We start from the raw sequence: 15,861 nt of genomic DNA, 5'->3' as shown, positions 1-15,861 counted from the left end.
ACGGGCCCACTGGAAGTCCGGAAATAGGCCTGATTTCGGCATCCAGAGGGCCTCTGGAGCCTGGGGAGGCCGTTTCCCCCCTGCTGTAGGCTCGAGGAAAGCCTCTGGAGTCCGAGGAGGGCTAAAACGCGCCCCCCCCTTTTCGCTGTGGTGCAGGCGGCCAACTACCCCATGCCAACCATGGCCACACCCATACAGCAACCGGGCAGAGAACACCTTGCTAAAAATTTTGAAGTCCACCCCTGGATCTACCCCACGCCTGACACACTCACACACAGTTGGAACTGAGGTAATGGAATGTGAGGCAACTGGCAGTTGGAACAGAGTTCTTTTCAAGTGGGGAGGGAGTGTAGAATTCGTTAGCATCAGAGCGTGTTAATTACTGTATAAGAAATACTAATGATCTGATGGTCATTTTGAAAAATCCAGGTTTGTAGGCTTTACACTTCTGGAGATTTTGTGATAGTATGCCCTATCTATCTATCTATCTATCTATCTATCTATCTATCTATCTATCTATCTATCATCTATCTATCATCTATCTATCTAATCTATCTACCTACCTACCTACCTACCTACCTACCTACCTACCTACCTACCTACCTACCTACCTACCTACCTACCTCTCTCTCTCTCTCTCTCTCCCTCTCTCCTCCCTTCCCCCCTCCCCTCTCTCTGGCAAGGCAAAGATGATAATGCAAAATGCCAGCCAAGTCTCCGATTGCCTTTATGCCGTTTGGCACCTCCTGCACTCCACTTAACCCCCTTCATTGATTTTTTGCTCTCTATGGATCTCCTCGGGTAGCAGTGAGTCGTCCCCCCCGGAAGACGTGGAGATTCGCCGAGTGCCAATTATGCTAAAAAGACTTGGGTGGGTTCCAGGCTTGCTTCTCGTAATGGCATATTGATTGCCTTCTCTGCCCACCCCCTGCATGGCGTTCTACAAGCCACTGCAAAGAAGGCAAAGGATAGTGAACTTCTGGACCGAGATAAAACCTGTTGTTTGGCATCCAGGTTTCTTTGGGAAAGGTCTGGAGGTATTTTATTTTTATTTTTTGAGCTTGCCCTGTTAAATTTCTTCGTTCTCCCTTCGTAGGCTCGGCCAAAGTACCTGAACTGCATTGCCATCAGTTGCTTCTTCCTCGCCAGCAAGACCATTGAAGAAGATGAGGTAAGTCTTCTGCTCCACAGCTTGGGGTTGTGATGCCCACTGCGGTTTGTCGAGGTTGGAGTGAGCGGGAATCTGCTGGGCTTTGGACATTTGCTTTTGAGGGCTGGCTCATGTAGCAAATCAAGGAAGCATCTCCACTTCCTTTACCTGGGTACTTGAGAGACCGCCTGCTGCCAATTACCTCCAATAGACCGATTAGATCCCACAGATTAGGCCTCCTCCGAATTCCATCCGCCGACCAGTGTCGACTGGCGACCACCCGGAGGAGGGCCTTCTCTGTGGCTGCTCCGGCCCTTTGGAACGAGCTCCCCGTGGAGATTCGAACCCCCACCACCCTCCAGGCCTTCCGCATAGCCCTTAAAACCTGGCTGTTCCGACAGGCCTGGGGCTGATGAGATTTCGTCCCCCCTCGAATGGTATGGTTGTTGTGTGCTTTTAAATTTTGGTATTGTTTTGTTCGTCTATTTTATTCCTTATTTGTACACCCCCCCTCCCCCTTTAACTTGGGTTGTGAGCCGCCCTGAGTCCCTTCGGGGAAAAGAGCGGCATAGAAATATAATCAATTCAATTCAATTCAATATCTCTGGAGCCCTTGGTGCATAATGTGGCCCGCCAATTTCAATTTTTCAAATTTTAATAGATTTGTATGCCGCCCAATCCCGGAGCAGAGCTGGCAGCAGATTCGGACAGTGAGGAGGTTGGGGAGGAAGATGGGCCAGTCCTGGAGTCTGGGGAAGGCTCGGATGAGGGCTCTGTGTCGGAGGCAGAGAGGGGGCCAGAGCCGTATGCCAGTTATCAGCTGCCTTCAGAGTCAGACATCAGTGAGGCAGACGAACAGCTGGAGCCTTTTCTCAGTTTGCACATGTGCAGAGTTGCCAGACAAAGGGAACAGCTAAAGAACAGGGGTCGACTTGGGAGTAAGGCCACAGGTGGACGATGAATGGCCCCTCCCATAGGGAATAAAATAGGAGGAAAAAGGGAGTGGAGTTTGCAGGAGACAATTAGTTTGCTTAATTGGTTCGTGACTCTCCGAGACTCTGGGCCAAGTTTTGCCGATCTCGACCTGGCAGCTCTCCAAGCCAGATAAGGTCTGTGACTGTAAATCCTCCCTTGAAAGACTTTGCTGGATGTGAATGAGCAGAATTCACAGTCAATGAATAAAAGGGTTTTTTGTTGGGACAAGGAGTTTGCTTCATGCTTTCGGGAAGCCTGGGTCAGATCAGTGCTCTCTGAGCTTGGTTATTTTTCTTGAAGACCTTTCCTTACCCAACTAGGTAACATGATCAATTCTAGAAGGCAGTGCAGTTCGTTCTCTTGCTTGTATGCAGTGGCTTGCCCTGTTAGTGTTGGTACCAACAGTTGTAATGTACAGAAACATAGAGCAAACCCCACTGCTTCTAGCACCGATGATGTTAGCAAGTTGGGTAATGAAAAGTCTAGGTGACATCATGGCTAAGCTAGAAGGGAGTGGGGATATCTTTTTTTTTAATTTGAACCCACTCTCTTCTAGCACTGATAGTGTTACCTAGTTTGGTCATGAAACGTCTCATCAAGGACCCCACAATTCAACCCTAAACTTCAAGCATCCTTCACTTCTACCTCTCTTGAGATGGTTAAAGGACCACCCAGGCCCCTCATGAGGCCACCCAGAGTTGAACTGATGTGGCAGGAATGACCTGGGGGCGAAATCTGTTGAGGTTTCCAATTGCTCTCTCTCCAAAATGTGCAAGTTAAATGAAGGCTGTTTCGGTTCCTAGACCACCCACAGTGCTGTAGGGATTAAAATTGGGGGGGGGGGGAAGAGAGAGGAGGGCTGAGGTCCCTTTAGGCTTCAGAAAGAGAACTGAAGATCCTCCCCCATCACGATGGAGATGGTGAAGAGAAGGTTCCCTTAACACACACACACCCCGTGATGGCAAACCTTATGTCACGCATGCCCAGAGGTGGCACGCGGGGCCCTCTCTCTGGGCATGTGTGCCATGGCCAGCTGCTCTTCTGGGTTCCGGCATGCACATGTGCGCCGCCCGGTTCCACCACAAAACCACGTCCGACTAAACCGCGTAGCTGACGTCATCAACAGGGCGACAACAGCGCAGAGACAGAAGCACGCTGTAAATCCTAAACCTAAAATTAACCCCTAAACCTAACCCCCCTAAACCTAATCCTGAACCTAATCCTAAACCTAACCCTTAACCTAACCCTAAACCTAACCCTAAACCTAATCCTAACCCTAAACCTAATCCTAACCCTAAACCTAAACCTAAACCTAACCCTAAATCTAACCCTTACCTTAAGTTGAATCGGCTTGCTTTCAAAGCACTATTTAAAGCGCACTTCTTTCTCGGCGCTGGCTGTTGTCGCCCTGTTGATGACGTCAGCGACGTGGTTTAATTGGTTGCGGTTTAGTCGAGCGCGGTTTTGACGGGTCACAGCGCCGCCCATCTTCATGAGCTCTGGAAAACGGTCTGAAAATGGCCCCAAAAACAGGCTGTTTGGGGGGGCCTGTTTTCTTTCTGTTTCCGAGGCGTGTTCAAAGTGCCGGAAAATGGCTCCCGAAACCTCCCCAAAACAGGCATGGGCACGCCGGCCACCTGGTCTTCGTGGGTGCTGTAAAACGGCCTAAAAACGGCTGTTTTGGGGCCCGTTTTCTGGCTGGTTTTGGGGGCGTTTTCAGAGTGCTGGGAAACGGCCAAAAACCAGGCATGGGCACGCTGGTCTTCGTGGGTGTTGGAGTGCCGTAAAACGATCAGAAAAGCCGCCCGAAAGCAGCACAAAGAACGGTCCGAAAACTGCCCCCCAAACGGGCAAAAAAACAGGCCTGGGCCCACTGGTCTTCGGGTTTCTGGTGCTTTGGCGCATACGAAGACCAGCTGGCCAGCGTGTACACGCAGGTCTTTGGGTTTCCACCATGCGTATGCGCACGCACACGCGTCCCAGTTTTTTACACAGCGCCGAAAAGGTTCACCTGTCACGGCCTTAACCTTTTCAACTGCTGGCGCAGCTAACCGAATACAAGAATGTCTCTCCTATTGCTGCTAATAGGAACACTTGCTTACGGAAACATTTTGACTTTGCTCTTTACGACACAGCCTTTATGGCATTTATTAAAGATCGGGCCACGATGCCCGGTTTGCTACTTGTAAGAGTCATCATATTTCTTTTTTTTTAATTAGATCATTTCAATATTTGCTTGTCAGCTGAAATCGGCTTTGGAGCTGCTCCTAAAGACTGGGGGAAATTTAACAGTGGTAGGCAAAATACCTTGTCATCTCTAAGGTATATTTCCTGCCAGATATTATCGCTGTTGTTCTTGAATTGAAAAGAGTTTTTGCCTAGCTTTTTACCTTAAATATGTCCTCGGAGCAGCTTATATTTGGATTAAGGAGGGATTACTAATAATTGGATAAACAAGTTTTCTGCAAATTGTAACTGGTAGATAATTTAGCCTAATTCACATTCAAACCTGCAGCAGGCAGTAACTCCTAACTGATTTTAGTTGATTTCCGAAAGCCAAAGCTGAATTTTAAGTATTTGGAGAGGAGACCACTAAGAAATCCCAGAAATCCCAGAACTGGGAAGTCAGAAAAACATAATGAGGCAAATGGCTTCAATATTTTTAGAAAGTGAAACAGATTCAGATTAAAATTGAATAAACACTTGACTAAGCAAGAGTGTCTTTGTAGGTCATTTAAACGTAATAATTCTGCTAGAGTTTACAAAAGATAAAAGACTGATAAATCCAAGATAAGGCGGCTGTTCAAGTTAGTCTTTGGATTTATTGTTTCTATGCTCTCTTTTAATCATTATTAAGACATCATTTGTAAATGGATTCCAGGATCTTTTTTTTCCACATTATACTCTTGGCATTTTAAAAATCCGTATTTAGCTCCACAACATCTGTATCCTCATTGCTTTTGTAATCTGGCATTTTTAATACATCCAAATCCATATTCAAATCAGCCTGAGTCTTGTTTTATCCAGTAAAATCCATTGTTCTTCTATATCCTCTTTTTATGGTATCAGACAATGTATTAAATGGTTTTTTTAAAAAAATGTTTTTATTTATTTCATATTAAAATATCGACACAGTGCGACCATTCTGAGGTTCACTCCGCCATAAACCCTATAAATAGAGAGCCACAGTAAATGGTCAACATACTTAATAATACATATTATAACAGCAGCGGGAATGGTATACCTCCAACAATGGAAATATGAAAATATACCTTTAGAAACAGAAGTAATAAAGAAAGTATTGGATTGTTCAGAATTGGTTGGATTGGCGTTAGAATTAAAGCCTAAAGGAGAGACACAATATCACGATATATGGAATAAATTTTACCCAATGGTTGGAACTGAGAGGTGGAAGTTAGAACAGGGAAATAATTAGGATTTGTAGACCAGAAATGTGTTGTGATATGTGTAAATATAAATGAGTAGATTGGGTAGAATAATTGTACATAATTAGTAATGTGTGTATATATGTATGTATGTGTATGTATGTATGTGTGTGTGTATGTGTACATATATATATGTTCTATACTATTAAGTAGTTTTTGAATACATTGTTCCCAATTAGCCTTTATTTGTTCTGAAATCAAATAACATTGTACAGTTCTTTTAATGAATCTCCTTTAACTTTAATTCTTAGTTTTCTCTGGTTCCCAGTAGACAACTTTCAAAGTCCTCTTACTATCTATCTATTTTCCAATTAGCAAAACTTTCCCATTGGAGGATTTTTTACAATTAATTTCAAAAGTCCATCTAACTTTTCAAATCAAGATTCTAGTACTCCATTTTGCTATCTTTCCCCCCACCCCACCCACCCCCCAAAGTAAAGATTTTCTTTTTAAATCTTTAAGCTTATATAAAACTTTCATCTTAATGTGGAAGGAAATTCTCCTGGCATAATGAAATAAAGGAGATATTTCTTTGGGAAGTCATGCTGTGTAATCTATGACTTTAAAAGTCAATATCAACACCGTAAATTTTGCCCCGTAACAGACATTATTTTTTAATGAGGCAATGTTTTTTAAAGCAACACTTTAACAACTTTCAAACTTTTTAAAAGGAATTAATTACCTTTACACCTCTCCATTCTCCCTGCTACTAAGACACTTGATTCTGCCTAAAGGTTGAGCCAGGGACCGGGGAAAAAAACATTGTTCAGTTAGCAGTTGTGAATCTTGTTCCATTTTACATGCTTTTATGCCACAGCTGTTAAGTGAAACATTGCGGTTGATGAGTAAATAACTCTGGTTAAGGCTTCCCTGTTGATTTTGCCTGTCAGAAGTACTCAAATGGGGATCATGTGACCTTGGCACAGCGACGGTCGTAACTATGAACCAGTTGCCAAGCCTCGGAATTTTGATCACGTGGATTGCTGCAAAAGTTGTAACTTTGAAAAATGGTCATAAGTTACATTTTTTTCAGTGCCGTTGCAACTAAATAAACTGTTGTAAGTCGAGGACTACCCTTCCTGCTTGAGCAAGGGTTGGACTAGAAGACCTCCAAGGCCCCTTCTAACTATTACCCTGTTTCCCCAAAAATAAAACAGGGCCTTATTTTCTTTTGAGCCCCGAAATAAGCGCCTGGCCTTATTTTCGGGGAGGTCTTATTATTTTTGAGGTGCAGGAGGTGGTGAGCGTGGTCACCTCATGGCTGCTGCTGTGTTGCAATATTTTCAGGGGAGGGCTTATTTTAGCGCATGCGCTCAAAAGCCCGATTGGGCTTAATTATCCAGGGAGGTCTTATTTTCAGGGAAACAGGGATAATCTGTTATGGCAGTTTAACAGTGTTGGAAGGTTTCCAGATTGGGAATGCTTTTTCAGTGGTCTGCGGGGTGTTTTTTGAAGGACGCTCTTCACCCATGTCTTCTTCTCCGCTTCAATCCTCCAGAAGATTCCAGTCCTGAAGATCTTGGCCAGAGAGAGTTTTTGTGGCTGCTCTCCAGCAGAGATCCGCAGAATGGAGAAGATTATTCTGGATAAGTTGAACTGGGATCTTCACATGGCCACTCCGTTGGATTTCCTCCACATTGTAAGTATTTGGGACAAAACCCTCTTCTGCTGTTATAAACCTGTCTCGGCTGGGGGATGCAGGAGAAGAGGGCTGGTTTTAGCCTCTCAATTGTCCTTCAGGATAGCAAGGGTTAAAAGGAGGCGGGGGGGGGGCAGGACGCATCTTTCTACCCAATTTTAATGTACGTGTTCAAATGTATTTTGATTTAACTTGTACTTTTGAGGAACAGCCCTTTTGAGGAACGAGTTGCATTGGCAGAGCATATCTCAAAATTGTCCTCTTTGATTTGATTTTGTTTTTCTTTCTTTCTTTCTTTTTCTTTTCTTCCTTCCTTCCTTTTTTATTTTTTGCCTGCCTTTCTTTCCCTCCCTCTTTCCTTTTTCTTTTTTTCCCTCCCTCCCTTTTTCTTCTTTCTTTTTCCTTCCTTCCCTTTTTTATTTTTCTCTGCCTCCTTTCATTCTTCTTTCTATCTTTCCCTCTTTCCTTCTTTTTCCTTCCTTTTTCTTTTCTTCCTTCCTTTCCTTTTTTATTTTTTGCCTGCCTTTCTTCCCTTTCTTTCCCTCCCTTTTTTCTTTTTCTTTTTTCCCTCCCTCCCTTCCTCCCTCCCTTTTTCTTCTTCCTTTTTCTTTCCTTTTTTCCCTTTTTTATTTTTCTCTGCCTCCTTTCATTCTTCTTTCTATCTTTCCCTCTTTCCTTCTTTTTCCTTCCTTCCTTCCTTCCTTCCTTCCTTCCTCACCTATCTTGTAACAAAATGACTCTGGGCAGCTGAAAATGACATTCAGAAGAACTCCTCAGTGTAGATATAATGTTCAGAACACTAGAAATCGTAGGTTGTGCTTGAGTTACAACCACAGTGGAGCCCAGTCCATTGCAGTCGCAACTTGTGATGCTCACAAAACAGATGGGTGAATCACCACAGTTGGGCAAGCAAGCGCCACAGTTGTGAAGCAAACCAGTTTGCTGTGGGCATGGTTTTGCCAAAAATGTGGAAGTAAACAGCAGTTTTTGGCAAAACCAAACAGACTCCCATGGCGGAAATACCAAGCTCATCTTGGAGGCGAGTAGTGCAGCGCACATTGGGGCGGGAGGGATTGTGCCAACATGTGCACGTGGGAATGTGCTTTGCATTATGGGTGCTGTTCTGACTCCCCCTGTCCCACACCAAAGCACTCCGAGCCAAAGATACTTTACGGAATTTATTAACAGACAGACAGGTCCTTGGCAGCAATCCAGCCTGCCAAGCTAACACGACAGTTCTCCAACATTAGTTAACGCGTTGACTCCTGCAAAAGGGGCGTGTGCACAAGCATTCCTTTTATAGTCTTGAGAGGAGCCTAATTGCCACCAGCTGAGTGCAATTACCTCCTGTAACTGCGCAACTGTTCCTGACGCTTATTAGCTCTCCGGTGCCGGGCATCCAGGAACCAACTCCCTTGGCTCCTCCCCACTGCTGACATCCGGATCACACTCCCTTGTCTCCTCCCCACCGGTCCAAGGCTCAGGTGCCTCCTGGTGGCCAACTAGCCTCTCTGCGCCCTGCTCGGAGTCGGAACCCTGTACAGGGTCCTCCACATCCTCCAGAGCCGACTCATAGGGCCCCTCGCTGTCGGACTCTGGTGGCAGCTCCAACGGCTCCTGTTGGGCCACAACAGGTGCCGGCACACATACAAGTTATCATGCACACAGCCTCGCATTTTTGGCACCCAATAACAAAAAGGTTAGCCATCCCTGAGCTATAGCGAAAATAAACTTCCTAGCACCAGCACGCCCAATAAAACCCCGGTGTCGAAGGAGGGAGAGAAGGTTTGGAGCTTACCTGCAGATCAGAACGCGTCTTCTTCCCCTCGGTGAGATGCCATGGTGTTCACTCTCCTCTTTCTCATCCCACTCTAGTTCCATGCAGTGGCCTTGTCCACCAGGCCTCAACTGCTGACCAGCCTGCCCAAGGTGAATCCATCCCAGCACGTCGCTTTGCTGACCAAGCACTTACTGCATTGCCTAGCCTGCTACCAGCTCCTTCAGTTCAAGGGCTCCATGTTGGCCCTGGCCATCGTGAGCCTGGAAGTGGAGAAGCTGATCCCTGATTGGCTGGCGCTCATCATTGAGCTGCTCCACAAGGCACAGGTAGGACCAGACCACTGAACCTTAGGTGGAAAGGGGGGAGCTTTTGTCTTGATGCTGTCTTGGAATTTTGGAACGTACCATGAACGGGTTGCAGGGACGACATGGCTAGTCTAGTGAAGAGAAGGACCAGGGGAGACGTGATCGCATCTTCCAGTATTTGAGGGGCTTCCCCAGAGAGGAGAAAGGGGTCAAGCTATTTTCCAAGGCACCCGAAGGCCAGACAAGGAACAATGGATGGAAACTGACCAAGGAGAGATTCAACCTGGAAATGAGGAGGAATTTCCTGACGGGGAGAACAAACAACCCGTGTCACAAGTGTCACCATGCCATTTTTGGTGACACGCCAAGACTCCAGACCTCTGGATGTTGTTCTTGTGAAGCCCCTGAAGTGGACTTCAACATCCAGAGGTCCGGAGTCACTTGTGACAGGCATGTCATGAGTTCACCATCCCTGTCACTAGAATTCCTACAGGGTTGTAGAATAGCAGGAAAGAACCTTGGAAGACTTCTAGTCCAACCCTCTGTATAGCATTCCAGACAAATGGTTGTCCGGTGTCTTTTTAAAAACTTCCAGTATTGGAGCATCCACAATTTCTGGAGGCAAGTTGTTCCACCGATGAATTGTTCTCGCTGTCAGGAAATTCATCTTCAGTTCTAAGTTGCTTCTCCCCTTGATTAGTTTCCACCCATTGCTTCTTGTTCTACCCTCAGGTGCTTTGGAGAATAGGTTGACACCAGGGGTGGGTTCCTCCCAGTTTTCACCTCTTCTATAGAAGAGGTTCCACAAATCTACAGTGCCGTTTAGAACCGGTTGCAGCTCCCCCCACCCGCCCGTCCGCACATCATCAAGATGAAGAGCGAGAGGAGGAATTCTGGGAGTTGAAGTCCACAAGTCTTAAAGCTGTCAAGTTTGAACACCCCTGGGGTGTTTTTTTTCTAAAGGGTTAGGGGTACAACGGTCTTGTAACTTGACAGCTTTAAGACTTGCGTGCTTCAAATGCCAGAGTTTCTGAGCCAACATTTTGGTTGCTAAGCAAGAGCGTTGTTAAGTGAGTTTCACCACATTTTACAAGTTGGCCACGCCCACCCAGTCACATGGCCGGCAAGCCACTCCCACAAAGCAGGCCACACCTACAGAAGAGGTTCTAAAAAAATTTGAAACCCACCACTGGTTGACACCCTCTTATGTTGGACTAGATCAGCGGTCCCCAACCTTACTGAACCAGGGTGGCGCAGTGGTTAGAGTGCAGTACTGCAGGCTACTTCGGCCGCCTACCGGCTGCCTGCAATTTGACAGTTCTCCAGTGTGAATGAGCTGTTACCCATTTGGGCAATGGGAGGGTCTGGTGGGTTTTTTGTAAGCCTTGTTAATGCAAGTTCGTATCCACCCACCCATGGTTGAAGGTGTAACCTTAATGAAGCACATCAGGTAAGGCCAACACACTTTTAAATCTTATCAGGCATAAGGTTGAATCAGCTTTCCATCCTTCGGAGGTGGGTAAAATGAGGACCCAGATTGTTGGGGGCAAGAGGCTGACTCTGTAAACCGCTTAGAGAGGGCTGTGAAGCACTGTGAAGCGGTATATAAGTCTAAGTGCTATTGCTGTTATCTTTAGAGTGAGTTAGGAGCCATGGTGGCGCAGTGGTTAGATTGCAGTATTGCAGACTAATTCTGCCAGCAGTTCAATCCTGACCAGCTCAAGGTTGAGTCAGCCTTCCAAGGTCAATAAAATGAGGACCCCGATTGTTGGGGGCAATAGACTGACTCTGTAAACCGTTTAGGGCTGTAAAGCACTGTGAAGCAGTATATACCATATTTTTCACAGTATAAGACGCACCCTTTTCCCTCACAAAAGAGGGTGAAAATCTGGGTGTGTCTTATACACTGAATACAGCATTTTTGGGCTACCAAAACCCCGCCCCTTTTGCAAAAAATGGACGTGCAGAGGGTTTGGGAGGCTTGCAAAGTGCTCCTGGGGGCTGGGGAGGACAAAAACGAACAAATAATGGGCCATTCTTGCCCCCCTCCCAGAGCCCCTCCAGGAGCACTCAACAAGCCTCCCAAACCTCTGCATGCCCCCCCCTCTTTTCTTTTATTTATTTTGCAAAAACAAGGTGTGCAGAGGGGTTGGGAAGCCTGCAGAGTGTAAAAACCTTTTTTTTTTAAAAAAAATACTTCTTCAAAATCATGGTGTGTCTTATACTCTGAAAAATACGGTAAGTCTAAGTGCTATTGCTATTGGTGACCTGGCTGGGGGTGGGAAGAGGGGAACTGGGCTGCGCGAGAGGCGGGTGCACCTGCACAACGCCATGCCCCGGTTCCGAATAGGCTGTGGCCCAGTAGTGGGATGGGGACCCCTGGACTAGATGACCTCCAAGGTCCTTTTCAATGTTTCCAATCCCAACAGTAACCACTTAAAACAAGGGTGTCAATCTCACGTCATGGCGTCATCACGTGATGTATCAGGACTTCCCACCCACCCTTGCTAAACTGGGTGGGGGCATGGCCTGCACATAATGCATCTGTTGTGGCCCACCAATGGCCATCAGAACTGGCAGCAGATTCAGAGAGTGGGGAACACGGGCCAGTCCTGGAGTCTGGGGAAGGCTCTGTGTTGGAGGCAGAGAAGGGGCCAGGGCCGTCTGACAGTTATCAGCTGCCTTCAGAGTCAGACATCAGTGAGGCAGACGAACAGCTGGAGCCTGTTCCCAGTGTGCGCATGCACAGAGTTGCCAGATGAAGGGAACAGCTAAAGAATAAGGGTCGACTTGGGAGTAAGGCCACAGGTGGACGATGAATGGCCCCTCCCAGAGGAGCGAATGGGGAGTGGAGTTTGCAGGAGGCAATCTGTTCATTCCTGCATTCTTGCCAACCCTGACTTAAAAGGATCCCTTTGTCTCTCTTTTCTGTCTCCCTCCGATCCAGATGGACAGCTCCCAGCTGATCCACTGCCGGGAGTTGGTATCCAAGCACCTTTCCACCCTGCAGCCTCCTCTGCTCCCCAACTCGGTCTACGTCTACAGTCCCCTCAAGCACAACCTGGTGACTTGCCCCGCGGGGGCCTTCCGATTCCACGCCCTCGCGGTCCCGGTCCCCGATTTGCAGGACAACGGTGGCAGCAGCAGCAGCCAGCTGGGAGCGCCCGCCAAAGGATCCGCTTTGCTCTGCCGCCGCCGCCGGCTCCCTCCCGGCAGGTGCAAGCCCGCGACGGCCAAGCGCAAAGTGGAAGAGATGGAGGTGGACGACTTCTACGATGGGATCAAGCGGCTGTACAACGAGGAGAGTCCGCCGGATGGCGGGGAAGGCAAGGTCGACATTGCGTGGCAAGGAGGCAGTATTTCTCCCTGCCCTCCACTGCAGCCTGTTTCTGTGATGTAGTGTCCCTCAAACTCCAGCAACTTGGAAGATGTGTGGACTTCAACTCCCAGATTTCCCCAGCCAGCATAGCTGGGGAATTCTGGGAGTTGAAGTCCACACATCTTCAAGTTGGTTAGATTGAGAAACACTATGCGGAAAGGCTGTTTGTGCAGATACATCATCAGGCAGCCCATTGGCCTTCTGGGCTAATGGAGGGAAAGGCCGTACCTTAACAGGGTTAAGCAGAAGGGAGCTAACTATCCTTTTATTTTTATTTTTTAAACAACCAACAAAATATATATATATCTTCCCCCTATTCCCTTGGTTTTCCTTTGGCGGCGAATGATAGTTTTTAACTCTGTTCTCAAAGTTCAACTCTTGATTTTAAGTCCCTTTAAAAAAAAAAAAGACCCCAAAAACCAACTCAAAAAAAAAAATAGTAGCAAAAACCACCCGTTTCCGTAGTGTTGTTCGTTTTCCACCGTTTCGACCGACTGTTGTGTATTGTAATCTCTCATTTGTTTTGAAAATAATCGACACGGAAGCGTGCCGAATGCTTTTCAGACTTCTGGCTGTGTTTCTTCCCCTTTTCCTCCTCCGCCCAAATCTCCTTCCTTTTTTTTCCTAAAGGACTCCCTAACTCCCCTAACTTCTTTTAAAAACGATTTTCCAAATTGTACGACTTCCTAGATATGGTGGTTTGTGTATGTTTGTGTGTGTCTTTTTTTTTTTTTGCACTTTTATTTTGGAGAAGATTCCCTTGATTCATCTTCCACGAACAGAAGAGATATAAACGCCTTCTCTTTTGACCAGTTTCTCTTCTGTCATATTCTACCACTTTTGGTCTTTTCGACTGTGGTAGTAGGTCCAACGAAAAACTTGCTTTTAAAATTAAGATTTTAATTTCAACGAGAGAAGAAAAAAAAAGAATCTTTGTGTATAACCTGTCCTTGTTCGTAGGAAGTAAAAATGGACATTCAAGAACGGTGTTATGTTTGGTTTGGAAAGTCGCACAACAATTGCGATTTTAATTTTATAGACCGACCTCTAGGCCTGCTGCTGTGCATTGGGTACTGACCAACACGAAACGTAACATCTTTCTTCTTTTGTGTTTTTATATACAGAAAAAGTTTTGTGCATCAAATGCAACAATAGAACAAAACGAAACCAACGGTGGGCATTGAAAGCACCTGTTGTGTCCTTTAGGCCATTTTTGTAGCTTTGTGTATAAATGATCTTAGATTTCCCACTTTCCTTACGTTTCCCCCCCTGACCGTTTTATGTTTGTGTAAATCTACAACTTTTAAGACGGGGACAAAAAAGTTTTGTGGTGGGGGGGAAAAAAAAGACTTTTAAAGATCTTCTGTTTCGATCCTAAATGCACTGCTGCTTGGAATAGCCCTCTTGAAAAGGATCTCCTAGATTTTAAAGCTCTCTTCACAGTCCCCACCCCGTGGAAGGTACTGTTTGCCAGTCTCATGGAGAAAGGCTTCAGGGTAGCAATAAAAACAAATACGTTGTCCTTCAGCTTCTGAGTTCTTGGATTTCTTTCGAAGGGGTAACCCCGGGGTGGGGTCAGGTGGGGTGGAGTCTGGATGGAATGAATGAGTAGCTGTTTCTCTTCTTGGCTCCGTTTTGCCAAAGTTTGAGTTTTGAGTTTCATTTTATTTATATGCTGCCCTATTCCCTACGGGACTCAGGGCGGGGCACAAACCCGATGGAGGGGAAGGGAAAGATACAAAAACTACAAAATACAGGGCATTTAAAAAACAACCAACAGCCACACGATTCGAGAGGGGAAGGGGACTCATCGACCCCAGGCCTGCTGACACAGCCAGGTTTTAACGGCTTTTCGGAAGGCCTGGAGAGAGGCGAGGGTCCGAATCTCTGCGGGGAGTTCGTTCCAAAGGGTTTAAGGCAGGGATGAAATCAACTTACCTTGGCTAACAGTTTGGTACCAATGTGAGTGTGCGCCACCCAGAGGTGGGTTCCGGCTGCTGCTACTGCTGGTTCACTCAGGGATGTGCTGCACGCACGCACATGCACAGTATTTTTAAAAAAACAATAAGAGAACCGGTTTGGGGGCGTAGCAGGCCGAGTTACTACCTACTCGGCCAAACCGGTAGGAACCCACCTCTGGCGCCACCCCGGGAGCTTCCACGCATGCACAGAGCATCAAAAACACATCCGGGCGGGTGGGCAGAGCTTGCTACCGAGCACGCCTGTAAAGGTAAGCCTACAGTAAGGGTGCAGGGATCCACTGTGCCATGCGATTTATATTGATCCTGCTTTCGAGCTGATATAAATCGCGCGTCACGGCTGATTGTCAGAAACACCGGTTCGGCCGAACTGGTAGCATTTCACCCCTGGTTTAAGGCAGCTTCCATTGCTTGTTTCAGGGCTCTCCACACTCCTAAGACTTCTGGATTTCCAACTCACAAATTCCTCAGCCAGCCATAATTGGAAGCTGAAGACTCCCAGGGTGAGACTCCTGAACCTACTCCTATCAAGATGTTTACAATACAATTTCTCCTTTTGCGGGCTAAGGAATTCTGGGAATTGAAGTCCACAAGTCTTAAAAGTTGCCAAAGTCGGAGACCCCTGCTTTAGAAGACAATAGACCACAACAGGTGTTGTCATTCTGTTCTTCATCCCCTCCGTACTTCATCCAGAATGCGATCTACAGACCAAGCACTTGATTTCATCTGGGTTACAGCAGGATGCCGTCCCCCCACTGTGAGCTTCTCCAGAATAAATAAAAGGGGTAGCTTCTCTCTCTCCTCTCTCCCTCCCTCTTCTCTCTCTCTTACACACACATCCCTATTTAAGCAAGGCAACTAGGGAAGCAGCTGAGCCTGGAACTGGATCTCTGGCTAGGAGAGAGAACTTGGACAGAGTTGAAACAAGGGGCGGTAGTCGAACGACAGCCTGCTTTGACAGTGAAGAATTGGCTTCACTGCTCCGCGTACCTGGGCCTGTGTATTACGCAGCTCGCAAATGGGAATCGCGAAGCTGTGCCACATTTTTAAGGTATCAAGTAGGGATTTCAAGCCCAAGTCAGCATCGGGAGAAGCTCATGGAATCCATCACTGGCCCAGTACAGAATCTTTTTTTAACTTGTGTCCATAGTACCCAGTCCTCAACAAACATTTCATTAGTAGCTTATGCCTACCACCACCCTTGAGGC

The 15,861-nt window shown here is 46.6% G+C and overlaps 1 protein-coding gene across 1 annotated transcript in view; it reads left to right on the top strand.

Annotated features, from left to right (window-relative positions):
* Nucleotides 1-14,201, top strand: part of CCNI (cyclin I) — a 60,216-nt gene extending 46,015 nt beyond the window's left edge. The window contains exons 4-7 of the mRNA XM_087723995.1: nucleotides 1,097-1,171; nucleotides 7,070-7,210; nucleotides 9,086-9,316; nucleotides 12,243-14,201. Coding sequence (XP_087580121.1) covers nucleotides 1,097-1,171; nucleotides 7,070-7,210; nucleotides 9,086-9,316; nucleotides 12,243-12,695 — 900 coding nt within the window. The 3' untranslated portion in view covers nucleotides 12,696-14,201. The remainder of the gene's footprint in view (nucleotides 1-1,096; nucleotides 1,172-7,069; nucleotides 7,211-9,085; nucleotides 9,317-12,242) is intronic.
* Nucleotides 14,202-15,861: the final 1,660 nt, after the last annotated feature.

The sequence above is a fragment of the Thamnophis sirtalis genome, unplaced genomic scaffold (genome assembly GCF_051295495.1).
Source record: "Thamnophis sirtalis isolate CommonGarterSnake01/CBP01778 unplaced genomic scaffold, rThaSir2_p1.2 scaffold_10, whole genome shotgun sequence".
NCBI classification, from domain to species: domain Eukaryota; kingdom Metazoa; phylum Chordata; class Lepidosauria; order Squamata; family Natricidae; genus Thamnophis; species Thamnophis sirtalis.
This window is presented reverse-complemented; position numbering and strand designations above follow the sequence as displayed.